Source organism: Impatiens glandulifera, chromosome 2 (assembly GCF_907164915.1).
Source record: "Impatiens glandulifera chromosome 2, dImpGla2.1, whole genome shotgun sequence".
In the NCBI taxonomy this organism is placed as follows: Eukaryota; Viridiplantae; Streptophyta; class Magnoliopsida; order Ericales; family Balsaminaceae; genus Impatiens; species Impatiens glandulifera.
The window spans coordinates 5274863-5291402 of NC_061863.1; the positions used below are offsets into that span (position 1 = coordinate 5274863).

At 29.1% G+C, this 16540-nt stretch overlaps 2 protein-coding genes and 1 non-coding gene across 3 annotated transcripts; 2 read left to right on the forward strand and 1 right to left on the reverse strand.

The window, feature by feature from the left end:
* Window positions 1–5767: 5767 nt before the first annotated feature.
* Window positions 5768–6812, forward strand: LOC124924209 (F-box protein FBW2-like). Its single transcript, XM_047464276.1, has 2 exons — window positions 5768–6081; window positions 6284–6812. The coding sequence occupies exons 1-2, from the start codon at window positions 5768–5770 to the stop codon at window positions 6810–6812; spliced, it is 843 nt and encodes a 280-aa protein (XP_047320232.1).
* A 1805-nt stretch (window positions 6813–8617) lies between these two features.
* On the reverse strand, window positions 8618–9745 carry LOC124924210 (cysteine-rich repeat secretory protein 38-like). Its single transcript, XM_047464277.1, has 3 exons — window positions 9625–9745; window positions 9267–9580; window positions 8618–8623 (listed from the first exon to the last, which is right to left on the reverse strand). Exons 1-3 carry the CDS (start codon window positions 9743–9745, stop codon window positions 8618–8620), a joined length of 441 nt encoding a protein of 146 aa, XP_047320233.1.
* A 1319-nt stretch (window positions 9746–11064) lies between these two features.
* On the forward strand, window positions 11065–11137 carry TRNAR-ACG. Its single transcript has one exon. It is a non-coding gene; the product is annotated as a tRNA-Arg (tRNA).
* The last annotated feature ends 5403 nt before the right edge of the window (window positions 11138–16540 follow it).

Genomic DNA, 16540 nt, shown 5'->3' on the forward strand with positions numbered 1-16540 from the left:
GATCTCATAATTTCTTGATTTTAGAGAAACATTTCTCTATTTTTAATGGTTTGCAATTGTAGTAGAAGAATAAATTACCTTTAATTTTATTTGTTATATTATTAAAGATCCATGAGTAAACCAAGCAATCAATATTCCTCCACTTATAAAATAGTTTCGGCTTAGTTGGATTAATACATGATCCATCAATAAACCCTAGTTTCGATTTTGTTTTAAAGCTAGTCATATTTCCATTACTCTAGTCTATTAATTCAAACTGTCAAAAATTGTGATGCACATAATCCCTCATGAATTATTTGTGTTGTGAATATTCATTATATCTTTGTCACGTTTTTATTCTTTCTGACTATTTTGACAGTTTTTGAATCTTCTCTTTACTCAAAATATTTATCAAAAAGACAAAGAAGAATTCGAAGAAGGCGAAGTGGAATCATTACCTGAAGAAGATGTCTTAATATCTTCTAATTCTTCTTATTCTTTTGAAGATCCCGTTTTAATACCAGAAGAAATCTAAAAGAAGATTTAAACAAGTGATGTTTTTTCTCTCTTCTATGTCAATTTCATCAAACTAAAATTTTGTTAATTCCTCTTTGTTATTAAGTAGGATTCTTAAATATGAAAATCAAATGACTCTGTGGCCCTAATAATGCGTTGTTTAAGAAAACAGAGATTTTGGGTTTGATCCTGACTATAATGAATGAGGTTGGTCTAGAATTCTAGTCTTGATCAATCATTGTCTCTCAATGCTTAGTAGCATATCATATACTCAGTTAATGCTTGTTTTGGATCTATAAAAAGAATTTGTTGTCTTGCGTTGTCGTAGTATTCATTCAAACCCATTAAGAACTTGTTTAATGTATCTTGTTGAATGACCAGTTTTGTCATTTTACAACATCAAGTAGTTCTTCGCTCACAATCACAAGAGTCCCAACACTAAGAATTCATCCCATAATTTCTTGATTTTAGAGAAATACTTTTCTAATGTTAATGGTTTGTAATTGTAGTAGAAGAGTAAATTAACTTTAATTTTATTTGTTACTGTATTAAAGATCCATGCTTAAACTAAGCAATCAACATTCCTCCACTTATCAAATTGTTAGCAATACATGATCCATCGTTAAGCCCTAATTTCAATTTTGCTTTAAAGCTAGTCTTATTTCCACTACTCTAGCTTATTAATTTAAATTGCTGAAGATTGTGATGCAGATAATCCCTCATGGATTATTTGAGTTGTGAATAGTAAATATATTTTTGTCAATTTTTTTTTTCTTTCTGACCATTTTGATAGTTTTTGAGTCCTCTCTTTACTCAAAATATTTATCAAAAAAGACAAAGAAGAAGGCGAAGAGATGTTGTCATAATATTTTCTAATTCTTCTTGTTCATTTGAAGATCCCTCTTTGGTACCATAAGAAATCTAAAAGAAGATTGTAGCTTAGGTTTTGAGAGTTGAGAAATCGATTGACAAAAAAAGTAATGGCTCGTAGGGTGTCACCTACCCCTTTTTGTATATTATTATGAAAGTATCAAAATAATTCTTATATTCTTACAAAAAAATAAAGTAAACAATTTGATCATAAAGTTATTAGAGATACTAACAACTAATTATAAACTCAATATGTTTTACATTCTCTTAAATCTGAAGATTTAGAGAGAACAATGAAGAAGATGAATGATTTGGAAAATTACTTGTTATTCATTCAAGGTGTAACATGAAAATATAGCATACCCCAATTTATAATAATATTATTAATTTATAACAATATTAAAATAATATTTTTAAATTTTAAATTCAAAATAAAAAAAAAAAATATTAAAATCAAATTAGGGTTAATTATTGTGATAATTAAATTCTAATTAGAAAAATGAAATAAAAATCCAAAAATAATTTGAGGTTAAAATACTTTATTTATTTTACCCAAAGTAAACTCAAAAAAGGGTTGAAATTATTTAATTATGAATTTAAACATAAATCATGTATGATTTATAGCTTAAAACAATTAAATAAAACCCCCCAAATACCCAAAAATAAAATAAATGAACGTAATTTTATTATGTTGTCAAAAATATTTGTGTGTATTAATTTGGTGAAGAAAAATGCAAGAAAGGGTTAAAAATTCGATTTCAAATAATTTTTTTTTACTAAAAATATAAATTAATAATCACGTGTGACATAAATTATATTTAAATTTTACAGCATGATTCAGGGCCATCGGATCAGTGCTAGATTTTCATTCAGCGCCCAGAAAGAAGTCACGCGTGCCAGTTGTAACCAAGTAGAGCACGTCCGGGTCAACACCCAATCAACTAACGGGGATGCTAACCCCATTAGCCCAATCACCTTATCGCCAACGGAATGTAACAACGTGTTTTGTTTAAACAAAATGACACCGTTTTGTTGTTCTTCTTCTTCACGAATGCCGGAGGCCGCGCTCGATGCCGGTGATCTTCTAGAAGGTCTATCTCTACAATTACTCGAACTTATCCCTCCATTCTTTCACCAATGTGCACGTCTTTACCTCGCCTTCAATTCCCCTAAGATCAATAGTCAAAACCTATACCCTAGCTAGACTATCGAAGACAAAATAGAAACGTTGAAAAAAGATTTCAGAAGCCGAATCGAAGTTGAATTCGATTATGATAACCGACCTAGCTTAGTATAAATAGTCTCTAGGTGTTTTTCTTCTAATTCATCAAAAAAAATCCAAACATTACAGCCTAATTCAAAGAATTTTAATGAACTCCGACGACCGATTTTTGTAAAAATTGCTCCGGCGATCAAAGCTTCGATCCAGGCCTTGGGAAAGTTTCATACACATCATTGGAGTGTTTGTCGAAAGAAATTTCATCAATTCAACCTAAATTGAAAAAACCCAAATTTGATTTGAAAATCTAGAAATTTTGAATTTCGTGTTCTTGAGCTTTTAAGCTTGATTTTTTTATTCAAATAGTTGCTAAACATGTTTGTAAAATGTTAGTATGATTTCCAAATCATAAAATCAACATCTCAATCATATTTGATCCAACTAAAATTTAAAAAAATATAAGTTTGAATTTCAGTTTTAAAAGTTGTTACAAAGCTTGATTGATGTTCTTGTTTTGGTTGTGTTCGACTATAAATATCATTTCAATGTTGCTGGAACAAGAATTAGGCCATGAGATAGTCTAAATCAAAAGTTCCCAAATTTTGCCTTAAAAACTATTTTGAAAGATCAATTGTTATAGAGTTCGACTAATCATGTTTAGGGTTAGAGATCATGATCCCTACATTCTTATGAGTTGTTTGCAACTTACAGATCATATTTTTATGATCTGTATCAAAATATACAAATCTGCAATTCTCATACCAAATAAAGAACACTCGGTCCCCGACGACCGAGTCTTGTAGGATCAGGACCGAGAACTCTCGGTTTTGATAGAGACGAAAGATTGATGTTCTTGAGTCAAGACCGAGACCTAAAGCCGGTGATCTTGAGTTAGGACCGAGACCTAGGCCCTTAATTTTTAACCAAGGATCGATGAATCTGACCGAGGATTCTAACATAGGACCAAGAGGTCTGACCTAGGACCAAGACTCTCAGGACTCATGATCGAGGAAGCTAGATTTCAGACCGAGACTCCCAGAACAATATGAGTTTAGGATCGAGTCTCTCGAACCCTAGGGACGAACTCTCCGGTCCTTTGACCGAGTGTCCCGAGCCCTGAGCCAGACCACTCTCGGTCTAGACCAAGCCCATCCGAGCCTAGATTGGTAAAAACAGACCCAAGCCCTAAGACTCCGGTCCTAAGGCCTGTTTGGTTCCACTTTTTCAAAATCCAAAATTATTTTTTTAATTATGGAACCCCAATCCATTTTTAAATAATTCCGAAAGGTTAAAAATAATCTTAAAGTGTTTTTGGGATATTTCCCCAACAAATAGTTTGGTTAAAGCCCCCATTTGAAATTTATTCTTAAATTCTAATACTTCTATGATATTTTTCAGGTGTTATACTCAGTTTTTTTATCAACGCAATCGCATATACCCTTTTTAAATAATTTTGTACAATGATTTACGTAATTTAAACCTATCCTTTTTAAAAACTTTCAGATTATTAATTAAGGCATAAATGTTTTTAAAAAAATAAGAGTTTTTAAATAATAAAAATGAATGTATCCTAACATAAATGTCCTAAAATTAAAATTTAAAATTAAATTAAAATAATAAATATATATTTTTTTAAGATTTTATTATTTAAAAAAAAAAAAATACAGATACTCAATAACATTAATTTGCAAAAGCAAAAAGTTCTTAATAAAAAATATTTTATTTTTAAGATTCACTACTTATCTGATCTTTAGGGCCCACCACTTTCTCTATATAATAGCCTCACTAACTATGTTAACAAATTTGATGAAAATATATAATATATATATAATATATATATATATATATATTATATTAAATATATCTCGTAATTTATAACTATTAGTTAAACCAACTCTTATATTATTACATGACATGTACACAGATAAAGGTTTAAATTAATTATTATTTTAAAACTTTTGAAATTTATTTATTGTTAAATAAATGAGTAAACATATATATTGCCATGATAAAAAAAATCTGAAAATTAAGTATATTGATTTATCAATTTCACGGCCAAATTAATTAATTTATGTATTGTAGATTAAGAAGTATTATTGACTATTTGTTATTATATTTTTGCTAACACATATGAGTCACTATTAAACTTAGCTTAACACTCTTCACACAAAAGAATTCATATGGTTTTGAAGGTTTATTGAGTATTCACAGATATTACTATTTCTAACTTAATTAATCATTAATTTAATTTATAGAATATATTATTGCTAAAAATATTATTTATATTTTTTAATTTAAGAAATTAATATATATTTTTATCATAATTAATCATTAATTTAATTTAAAACATTCTTAATAAAAATCAAATTCAATTTAAGTCTTGACATTATTATTGTCATCTTTATATTAGTTGTTCTTAATTAATAATTGAACTTCATTTTATTTTATTTTCAAGATTTCCGTTTTTTTAATTTGCCACAACATGCTACGTGTATATATATATATATATATATAGCAACACAAAGATAAATTTATTTGGGTATGTTATCATTATTTATTTTGCTTTAACTTTGTAATATTTATAAAGTTTATGAGTTTTTTTTTTTTAATTTATTATATTTTATTTGGTTCGACCTATCTAAAACAATTTACTTTTTTTGATTTTAAATAACAAATAATATTATAAAAATATTTATTTACTCTTTGTAATCTAACCTTAATTTCAAGTATATCCTCCTTTTACTAAAAAAAAAAAAACTTTCAAAAAGTTGAAAAGTAAAAATAAAAAATATATTTTTTCCTAGATTCACATGTATTTAATTATACAAATCAATAATTACACATTATTTATTATTAAAATACATTTTAATTCATTAAATATTGTAAACATAAAAAAAATACAATCATTATAAATAGGACCTCATATCCCACAATTTTAACTCAAACCAATCACTTTGATTATCACAAACTTCATAGATTATCATATATATGCTAAGGTAAACATTTTTTTTCCAAGAGTTCTATTCTAGATTTTCTGTTCTATTTTACATAAGAGATAGCTCAAAGACAATTGTTGTTTATGTTGTATCTGTCACGTTTTTTTCTTCGATCTTATTTTATGTTTTCAACATGTCTAATTTGTTACTTGTTGTGGCTATGTAACTCCCTTTTTGGAGGACTTAGATGGAAGACCAAGTTTCTCATGTTTATCGACGATGGGCCGATCTGATGCCTGAAATGCTAGAGAAGATCTTCTGCCGACTATCTGTTCAAGAATTGCTCATGGTGGTGCCATGTGTGTGCAAACCATGGGGAAAGGCGGTGAAGAGGGCTTCCTGTTGGCAGGAGATTGACATCGAGGAATGGTGCGACAGATCCACGCCACAGAAGATCGATCAGATGGTTCGAATGCTTGTTAATCGTAGTGGTGGATCTATGCGCAAACTCTACGTTTCTAAACTTTGTGGGGATCATATCTTCTCCTTCATCGCTGACAAGTAAAAGTTCAATTCATTTTCATTGTTTGTTCGATTTATTATTAGTGTATTTTAAAGCCTTATTATAATTTATACAAATCTTAAATCTTGAAATGTCATGTGAATTATAAAATAATAAAAAATAAATCCTTAAAATAACGAGAGTAAAATTTCCTATAATTCTAGGAATAATTTTATTTATTTATTTTGAATTTTGTTTCAGTGCGACTTCTCTTGAGGTGTTGGGAATGAGTATAAGTGATACGAGCAATGAAGTGATTGTTCGAGAGGCAAATAAGTTCTCTAACCTCACTTCCTTGGATCTTAGCTATTGCTTGAATGTGGGGGCTCTAGCTTTAGAGGCGATAGGAAAGAACTGTCCACACCTTTCAACACTAAGAAGAAACATGCATCCATTTGACGATGAAAGCTTGATTTGTCAAATCCCCGAGGCGTTTGCCATAGCCGAGACGATGCCGAAGTTGAAGCAGTTGGAAATATCAGCCCTTATGGTGGATACGTTCGCAATGCATGCGATTATTGAAAATTGCCAAAATCTAGAGTTCTTGGACGTGAGGGATTGTTGGAACTTATTTATTGACCATGAAGAAATGAAGTTAGAATTCCCCAAGTTGAAAATTTTGGGACCTGAGTTGGATTACGAGCAGGATAAAATTATTACCTTAGAAACTTTTTATAATCCAGATTACCCTAACCTTAAGAAATTGAGTAAGCTTAGGCCGATGGAGTAATTTATTGAGTTGACTCATATCAAATCCTAAATCGATTCCTCCCATTTGTCCGGAATAAAAACTGTTTGTATATGTTACAATTTTTATATTGTTATTTCTTTATTTGTCGTATTCGCTATTATATGTCATTAAATGGGTATGAAACATAAGTGTTATGGCTTAGTAATTGTTGTTAAAAACTTCGATATTAAATTTGTCGTATTATTTATTATTGGTCATTAGTTTAGAATATAATTACATTTTCTTCATAAGATTTTTATATTGTATTATATAGAATCATATTTTTTTTACAGTACATTATCCTTATTTATTTTATTTATAGGATTCAATTTTGAAATTGATTATATATTTATACATTTGTACAATTTATACATGATAAAACTTATATCTTCAATAATTTACCACTTGTAATAACTGAGTGTATAGTATTAATTATGATAAAAAAAACATTTAGTTATGAAATTAACTTTTAACTATAACATTATGATAATATTTGATTGTTGATTTTTTTCAATTATATATAATTGAAACTCAATTAATAATTTTATTTACTAAAATCAAACTATTCATAAAGTCATTTTATCAATATTTAAATCAAAATATACCAATAGTACGTGTTTAACATACATGTTTGTAATCCAATACTAGAAGATGGTTTTTGAAGCTGTAGAAATTAAAGTTGTAAAAAAAAAGTATTATAATTAAATTATAATTTGTACTTATACAAAAAAAAATATATAATTGAAAGTATTTAAGTTTTAAATCAATACAATAGAGCATAAATTTATTATCAAAATCCACAATTTATTAACCAAATCCACACTTTATTTCTTTGAAAACAAATGGATTAATTTATTAACAAAATCCACAACTTTTTTTTTTTAATCTTTTCCCACTATTTTTATTATTCATTAATTACAAATTACTTTACAAATTATGTCAACAAATTTAATCCACAATTTATGTCAATAAATTAATCTAAGATTAATTCATAACCAATACAAAGTTATAAATTATTACCTTTTTTTTTAATTATAGCTATTAACAATGATGATATAACTAATCACACCACCAAAGTACACAAAAACCATTGGTGAATAAATTGATTCTAACAAATAATAAACTATAAATATAACTTATACATTATTAAATAATCCTTTCACAAATTAAGTTAAAGTTTTAGTGGATTATTTTAAAACTTTTGAATTTTATTTATTGTTAAATAATTGAGTTAACATAAAATTTAGTATTTTCATGATACATATGAAAAATTTATATGTAACGTAATTGAATCTACTCACACTTTAATTTTTGTTTCAAATATATTGTATATATGTATATCTCATGAATTAACATTTTCATATTAAATATATCTAAATTCTGATCCAAAACCTATTTATAATTTTCTCGATTAAATATTTAACTACAAATGTTTTGAAGTAAGCTTATAAGTAATAATTATATGTTTGGATAATTAAAAAAACACGGGGTAACTTTGTTCCATAGTTTTGCTAAGTCATTATTAAACATAAAAAAATGCATTCATTAACATTAAAAAAAGAAACTTATAAGAATTATAAAAAAAACAATTAAAATGTTGAAAGGTCATGTGGTATGTATTTGATTGAATTTGAAACATGACATTTATATAACTTAGCTGGTTATATTCTTATAATTCCAATATATATATATATATATATATATATATATATATATATTATTTTTAATCTTACTTTTTTTAATGAATCACTCTTATATATACGTCTTTGTTTACACATTTATTAAATTATTGTCTTTTGTTTTTATTATATCTGATTTTTAATAGCAATCAATATTCATTTCTAAATTGCCCAATATATAAGTTAACTATATTTATTTTTTGATTTGTGGATAATTTCAAGAAATATATTCTCAAATGCAATGGTTGTGGAATGTTCTATCCTTATTAAACTTAGCTTGTAGATACTAAGATTGCATTAATATCATTTGAATTTGAGGACTCGTACATGATCAATAATTTATAATCTTAATATTCATTGGTTGGAATCTTTTTTTTTTTTTTTTTTGGAAGATTTCTAATTGATAAAGTTAGGATATTGTAAACTTTTTAACCATGATATTGTTACTTTTAATGACCATAACTGAGAGACTTTTAATTACGATAATGTTACTTTTAACGGCAATAAGTGAGTTAATTGCCCTTTTCGATATCCTTATTTATTATGTAAAACTCGAACTCATTTATAACCTAAAGACATTACTTTATGTGATATAGTAATGAATTATCGGTCTTTACATAAAAAAAAGTAACGTTGTAAAATGCACATATTTTAGACATTGATATTATTTATGTAAGAAAACGACATAATAAATAAATAAATAAATAAAAGAGATTGTGAGATGATCATGAGTCGACATTAAAGAAGCGGTAAATATTATAGCCAATATTGCAACTTTCTCCAATAACTCTTCCTTCTTCCCTTCCATAGCAGCACCTTGGAGGCTTGGAAGCCTACTTATGGCAATATCAAAACATTTCTTGCAATTCACACTCGAAAGATCTCTTGTACACTGAACTAACCCATAAACTTTGTTCAACCCCGACCCATCAAGCTCCGCACTCCCAGCCGCATACAATCTCGATATGTTAGAGACAGCTTTGTCCGACAACAAGCCAAGCAAATCGTTCATCTTTTGGTTGAACAACACCGGATCACTCACATTCATTGTGTTGATGATGAACAACCTCCTCGTATCATCAATGACACCTAAGAAATTATTGTCGGAATACCTCAAGAGACAATTATCGTACCATATACTAGCTCCCTTATACTTGTCAGAAGGGCAAAATTTTCGGATTCGATTGCTCGCATCGACAAGACATGTCTTGCACGTTGTTGCATTTGTATCTCCTCGGCATAGGGCATGGCCATGGATAGTCGTGTGTTGGCTCGATCCAAAGGAGGCATTAGCGTAGCCGGTGGGAGGTGCCTCGAAGTTGAGGTAATCTATTAGTTTGTTCAAGTTTGTTTGGTATTTAGGATCATCATAGGCAGATGTGAGGTTTGATATTGGGCTTGAACATTTACTAGAAAGAGGGTCAAGAAGAAGAATAAAATGAGTAACATGTTATAGGAGGGAAAAGAAATGATGCTATGGATATGTGTGCAAGATGATATTTGGAATATTAATTGCATTGAATGATTAGTTTTTATAGAGCAATTGAAATATATATATACTATATTATAAATTTGTGACCATTTCTTTTGTTGTTATCTTTCATATATATATATATATATATATATATATATATATATATATATATATATATATATATATATATATATATATATAAATAAATAACTAAGGGAGGAAGCCAATTTAGAAGTTTTCAATATATTGTAGATAGACATGTTGAGAAAAAATCAATATGAAGGTTTTGAAGTAGTTTAGTTTATTTATTTATTGAAAATGTTGGTTTGATTATTTATCTATAAAACTGATATATGGAGATTTGGTTATTAGTCTACAAATAATAATTAATCAAGGATGACTTTTTTGTTTTGTTCCATTGACTTGTTCTTTGGAGAATGGGAAACTCTTACGGATTTTATTTTGAACTCATGAAGATCTTTATTTCCATAAATTAATTAATTAGGTCACTCTTTTATTAAAATTAAATGATATAAGTTTTTATATTTTCATTAATAGAAATTCAGAAAATAGGGAATGATATTGGATGGTTATGTATAATTTATACAAATTTAATTATACATATAAAAAATTAATATTATATTATCAAAATATCAAACTTAGTAAATTGTAAATGGAATGAGAAAAAAAATAAAGAAGAATGCTTAACATGATATTAAATAACTTAAGTGATTTAATGGTTTGAGAAATAGACTATATATATATTTTTTTCATTATTTTTATATTGGGTTGATAAGTGATAAATATATGACTAGTTTATTTTGAGAGTTTGATGGGCTTTGTTTATTTAAATAAATCTAATTTATTTATAAAAAAGATTAGTGTGTTCTTATTCTAAGAAAATATATATTTTTTTAAATAATTAATGTATATTGAGAAATAATAGTATATTATTATTATTATTTTTAAATGGAGATTATTTTATTATTTTAGTTAATAAATTAAGTGATATAATTGATAAAAAAAAAGATATATATTTGATTATAGTTAAATTTTAAAACAGAAAACAAAAACTCTTATGCTTATTAAATTTACAAATGACTCTGTGGCCCAATGGATAAGGCGCTGGTCTACGAAACCAGAGATTCTGGGTTCGATCCCCAGCAGAGTCGAATATTTCTCAACTTTTTTAATCATTGTCGGTATTTTGTGAAGTGTTTTTTAGAGGATAAAATGTGGATAGAAAGTAGATGACGATGCTCTTAATCTTTTTGATTTTGACAAGTCTTTTTGGTTCAGGTTTTATATATTTTGTAGCGTTTACAAATACAACTTAGTTGGTAAAATGGGCCAATATATGAGAAATTAAATAAACTTAAATTAAGTCATATTTAAAAGATTTAAAAAATTATTTTGAGTGTGGACTTTGAGTAGTTCATTTATGACTTCTTCCCGGTGACTCATCTCTCACTTCATTTGTTATTGTTCTACTTTCTGCACGATTTTGTCGATATCGTGTTCAGACTTAAATCTGTTTGCTCGCTTTGTTCTATTCTTTCCTTAGTTTTTTTGGATCGGTCGAAAGTCTTGAAATAGTAAAAATTTAAATATATCAAGATCTTGTTCGGTCTCTTCTGGAATATTTTTCTCTTTATGTCTTTTTACGATCCAATGTGTAGTGAGATTTTTGGTTCTAGGAATCTATTTGATTATGTATTCCTGATTTTGTTGAAGAGATTGATGTATGTCATGACGAATCGATTTGGTTTTCCATTAGGAGAAATTATTCCTAGGATTTATATCAATAACAGTTTCTTGGCAAGAAAGAATTTGAACGTCATTGAGTCCCAGGATAAAGCGCTGGTCTAAGAAACTAGAGATTCTGGGTTCGATCCCTAGCATTTCTCAACTTTTTTAATCATTGTCGGTATTTTGTGAAGTGTTTTTTACGAAGATAAAACGTGGATAGAAAGTAAATGACGATGCTCTTAATCTTTTTGATTTCGACAGGTTTTTTTTGGTCGAGGTTGTATATATTTCGTAGCGTTTACAAATACAACTTGGTTGGTAAAATGGGCCAATATATGCGAAATTAAATAAACTTAAATTAAGTCGTATTTACAAGTTTAAAAAAATTATTTTGAGTGTGGACTTTGAGTCGTTCATTTACGACTTCTTCCCGGTGACTCATCTCTCACTTCATTTGTTATTGTTCTACTTTCTGCACGATTTTGTTGATATCTGTGTTCAGACTTAAATTTATTTGTTCGCTTTGTTCTATTCTTTCCTTAGTTCTTTGGATCGTTGAAGGTCTTGAAATAGTAAAAATTTAAATATATCAATATTTTGTTCGGTCTCTTCGGGAAGTTTTTTCTCTTTATGTCTTTTTACGATCCAATGTGCAATAAGATTTTTGGTTATAGGAATCCATTTGATTATGTATTCCTGATTTTGTTGAAGAGATTGATTTATGTCATGACGAATCAGTTTGGTTTTCCAGTATGAGAAATTATTCATAGAATTTATATCAATAATAATTTCTTGGGAATGAGAAAGAATTTGAACGTCATTGAGTCCTAGGCCTTTGGCGGTGATGATCGCAAATTTGATTGCTTCCATTTTAACGATGGTAATATTTTTCCATTAATTTCTTTTGTCTTGCTAATAAACAATTCCAATTTGTTTGTGCTAATAATGATTGCAATATGACTTTTGTTTGCATCATTATTTATGGTTGCGTCGATATGTGTAATGAATGTGTTATTCCCGACTAGAATATTAACTTTTGTTCGATGTTTTGTTGTTGTGGATAGTTTAGAGATATTTACATTTTGGAATGCAGTGTGTTCTTGTACATCTAGGTTTAAAATTTTGTCAACGTTCGTTGTTTGTCCTCTGAAAATAAAGGTATTCATTTCTTTCCAAATTTGCCAACAAAGATGAGCAATATGTTCATTTTGCTCGTCTCCTTTTTTTAAGTTGTGAGTGATCCAATCCTGAAAATTAAAATTAGTTATGTAAGGATTCGTACTATGCAGATTTGCATTTTGCGAAATTTTTTAAGGAAAGTGCATTCGATTAAAACATGTCTCTAGTTGTTTCATGATTAGATTAACATTTTGTGCATAGTAAATCATTTTGAAAATTTTGCTAGCGAGATTGATCTTCGTTGCAACTGCTTCTTTCATAGCTCTCCACATATTTTTTTGAAGCACATTTTAAATCCCAAATATTTTTTCAAATTTGATTTTGATTTTGATTTTGACTAAGTTCGATCGAAGGATTTGAGATTTCTATTAAATAAATTTTTTTCACATTATATGTTTATTTTATGGTGTGTGGACAAACTATAACATCTTCTATATCTTTCTCACCCAATGGAATTGATAAAATTTCATTAACAATATCTATGTGAAAAAAATTATTTAATAGTTCCTTATCTCATTTCTCAATTCTTTAAATGAAAAGATCTTTAATAAATTGTTGCGAATAACTACTTGAATTTTGGAGAGTGGTACCTGAAGGAAGCCACTAGTATTCCCAAATTTTGAAATTCTTACCCGAAATGATTTATCATTTTGTATTTTTGTAAGAAGTGTCTTGCTCATATAAAAAAATTCCATTTCCATGAGGAGTTTGTCTTGTTACTTGAGTTTCAAAAGGTTTTGTTTGGGAAATAATTGGCTTTAAGTGTTTTAGCCCTAAACAACTCATTTCCTCACATATTTTATAATATACAACATGACATTTTTATTCTCATTTGGGCTAACCAATCATCTCATTCTACATTTATCCATCTCAATTAACCTCTCATCTCGTAACTTTACACACTTTCACTTCGGTCAAATCAACAATCCCAACATTGTCACAATTTCTTTTACCCTCACTTTGACCCCAACAATCCCTAATTTTTATCATTACTTCAACCTTACCAATTTATTTCACCCTTCATTTTGCCTCCCTCCACTAATCCCCTTACACTTTCATTTCGGCCAAATTTGTTGAATTATGTTCCTAAGAGCAGATCTATGTCGAGAAACATGAGAAGTCAGTCCACGTCTGGGTGGACATTTAATTGTTGGAATTGTGGTAGCAAAGTCATTTAAAGAGGAACTGCAAAACACCGAAGAGAAACGATGATAATAAAATGATCTAGCCAACATTGTTAAAGAAAATGACATTGATGCGTTGCTTCTGTCAGTTGATAGCCCGATAGACTCATGGGTTTTGGAATCGAGAGCATCTTTCCACACCACTACTCACAAAGAATTAATGGAGAATTATGTGGCTAAAAACTGTTAGAAAGTTTATCTTGTAGATGGTGAGCTACTATATATTGTAGGTATGGGGGACATCAAATTGAAAATAGCAAATAATTCTATTTGGAAGATTAATAAGGTGAGACACATTCCAAGTTTAATGTGCAATCTGATTTCTGTTACACAACTTGATGAAGAAGGTCATAGTTTCAGTTGTGGAAATGGTGCGTGGAAAATGACTAAAGGAGCAATAATTATTGTTTGAGGTCACAAAGTTGTAACGTTATACACGACTTCAATGTGTAAAGACATAGTTGTTGTTGTTTTTGATGACTCAAAGAATAGTGAGTTATGGCATTGTAGGTTAGGTCATATGAGCAAAAACGGATGAATTTTTTTTGAAGAATGGTCAGATTCCAGAATTGAAGTCTGTTGAAAATGAGTTATACAAAATTGTATTCTTGGAAAACATAAACATGTGAGTTTCTTAAAGATTAGGAAGGAACTTAAGAAATAAAGACTAGAATTGGTACATACTGATGTGTGGGGACCTGCACATGTTTCTTCTATTATTGGACACTACTATGTGACATTTATAGATGATTTGACCAAAAAATGGGTTTATTTTATGAAGCACAAGTCTGAAATATTTGTTATTTTCAAAAAGTGGAAGATTTTGGTAGAAAATGAAACAAATCAGAAGGTTAAGAGTTTGAGATCCAACAACGACGGTGAATATATCAATTCAGATTTCAGAGAGTATTGTATTTTGAACGAGATCAATATGGTGAAGATTGTTCCACGAACGCCTCAAGAGAATGTAGTAGTTGAAAAGTTGAATCGAACATTGAATAAGCGTGTTAGAAGCATGATATTGAATGTTGGACTGCCTAAAACCTTATGGGCAAAAGTGACGTAACTCATTTGAGTGAACTAATATAAATTTGTGTCTTCTTGTCTTCTTTTTTTCTTGTGTCTTTACAGATCGTTTCAAACAGGTTATATTTGAGGGATCAGAATCCTAACAAAATGAACCATCTCCAATATTACCAATTTATTTTACCCTCACTTTGGCCCCCACCAATCCTTACATGTTTATATACTTACTTCGACTTTACCAATTTCTTTTACCCTCACTTTGACATCACCAATCCCCTTACATTTTCACTTCGGTAAAATAGACCGTCTCCAATATTACAAATTTCTTTTACCCTTACTTTTCCCCTATCAATCCCCACTTTCTTATTCTTTAACCTTCGCTTTGGCCTCACCAATCCCCTTACACTTTCACTTCGGTCAAATCAACCATATACAATATTACCATTTTGTTTTACCCTCACTTTGCCCCCAATCAATCCCTACTTTCTTATCCACACTTCACACCTTACACTTTCACTTAGGTTAAATCAACCATCTTCAATATTATTAATCACTTTTACCCCTCACTTTGGATCACCAATCCCCAATTGACATATAATCTTGTGACCTTACTTTCCCTCCGGTCAAACCAACCATCTCCAACATTACCAATTAATTTTACCCTCATTTTGGCTCCGTCAATCCCATTTTCTTATCATCACTTCGACTTTATCAGTCTCTTTTACTTTCACTTTGTCCTATACCAATCCCCATTTTTTTATCATGACTTTGACTAAGACCTTACACTTTCACTTAGGTCAAATCAACCATACCCTCACTTTGACCCCATCAATCCTCACTTTGACTAAGACTTTACACTTTGACTGGTCAAATCAACGATCTCCAACATTACCAATTTATTTTACCATCACTTTGTCCCCCCACCAATCCTTACATTCTTATCCTCTCTTAGGCTTTAACAATTTATTTTATCCTCATTTTGGCCTCACCAATCCCCTTACACTTTTACTTGGTCAAATCAACCATCTCCAATATTAAAAATTTATTCTTATCCTAACTTCGACTTTACTATTTTTTTACTCTCACTTTGGCCCACCACCAATATCCTTACACTCTTACTTCGGTCAAATCAACCATCTTTCAATATTATAAATTTATTATTATCTTCACTTCGACTTTACCAATTTCTCCTACTCTCACATTGCCCCCCCCCTAATCCCCACTTTTGTATACTGACTCCGACTTAGACCTTACATCCTCACTTAGGTCAAATAAACTATACCCTCACTTTGACCCCACCAATCCCCAGTTTACACTTGGTCAAATAAACTATACCCTCACTTTGACCCCACCAATCCCCAGTTTACACTTTCTTATTATCTTATATTTTCACTTCGGTCAAATCAATTATCTCTAACATTACTAATCTCTTTTACC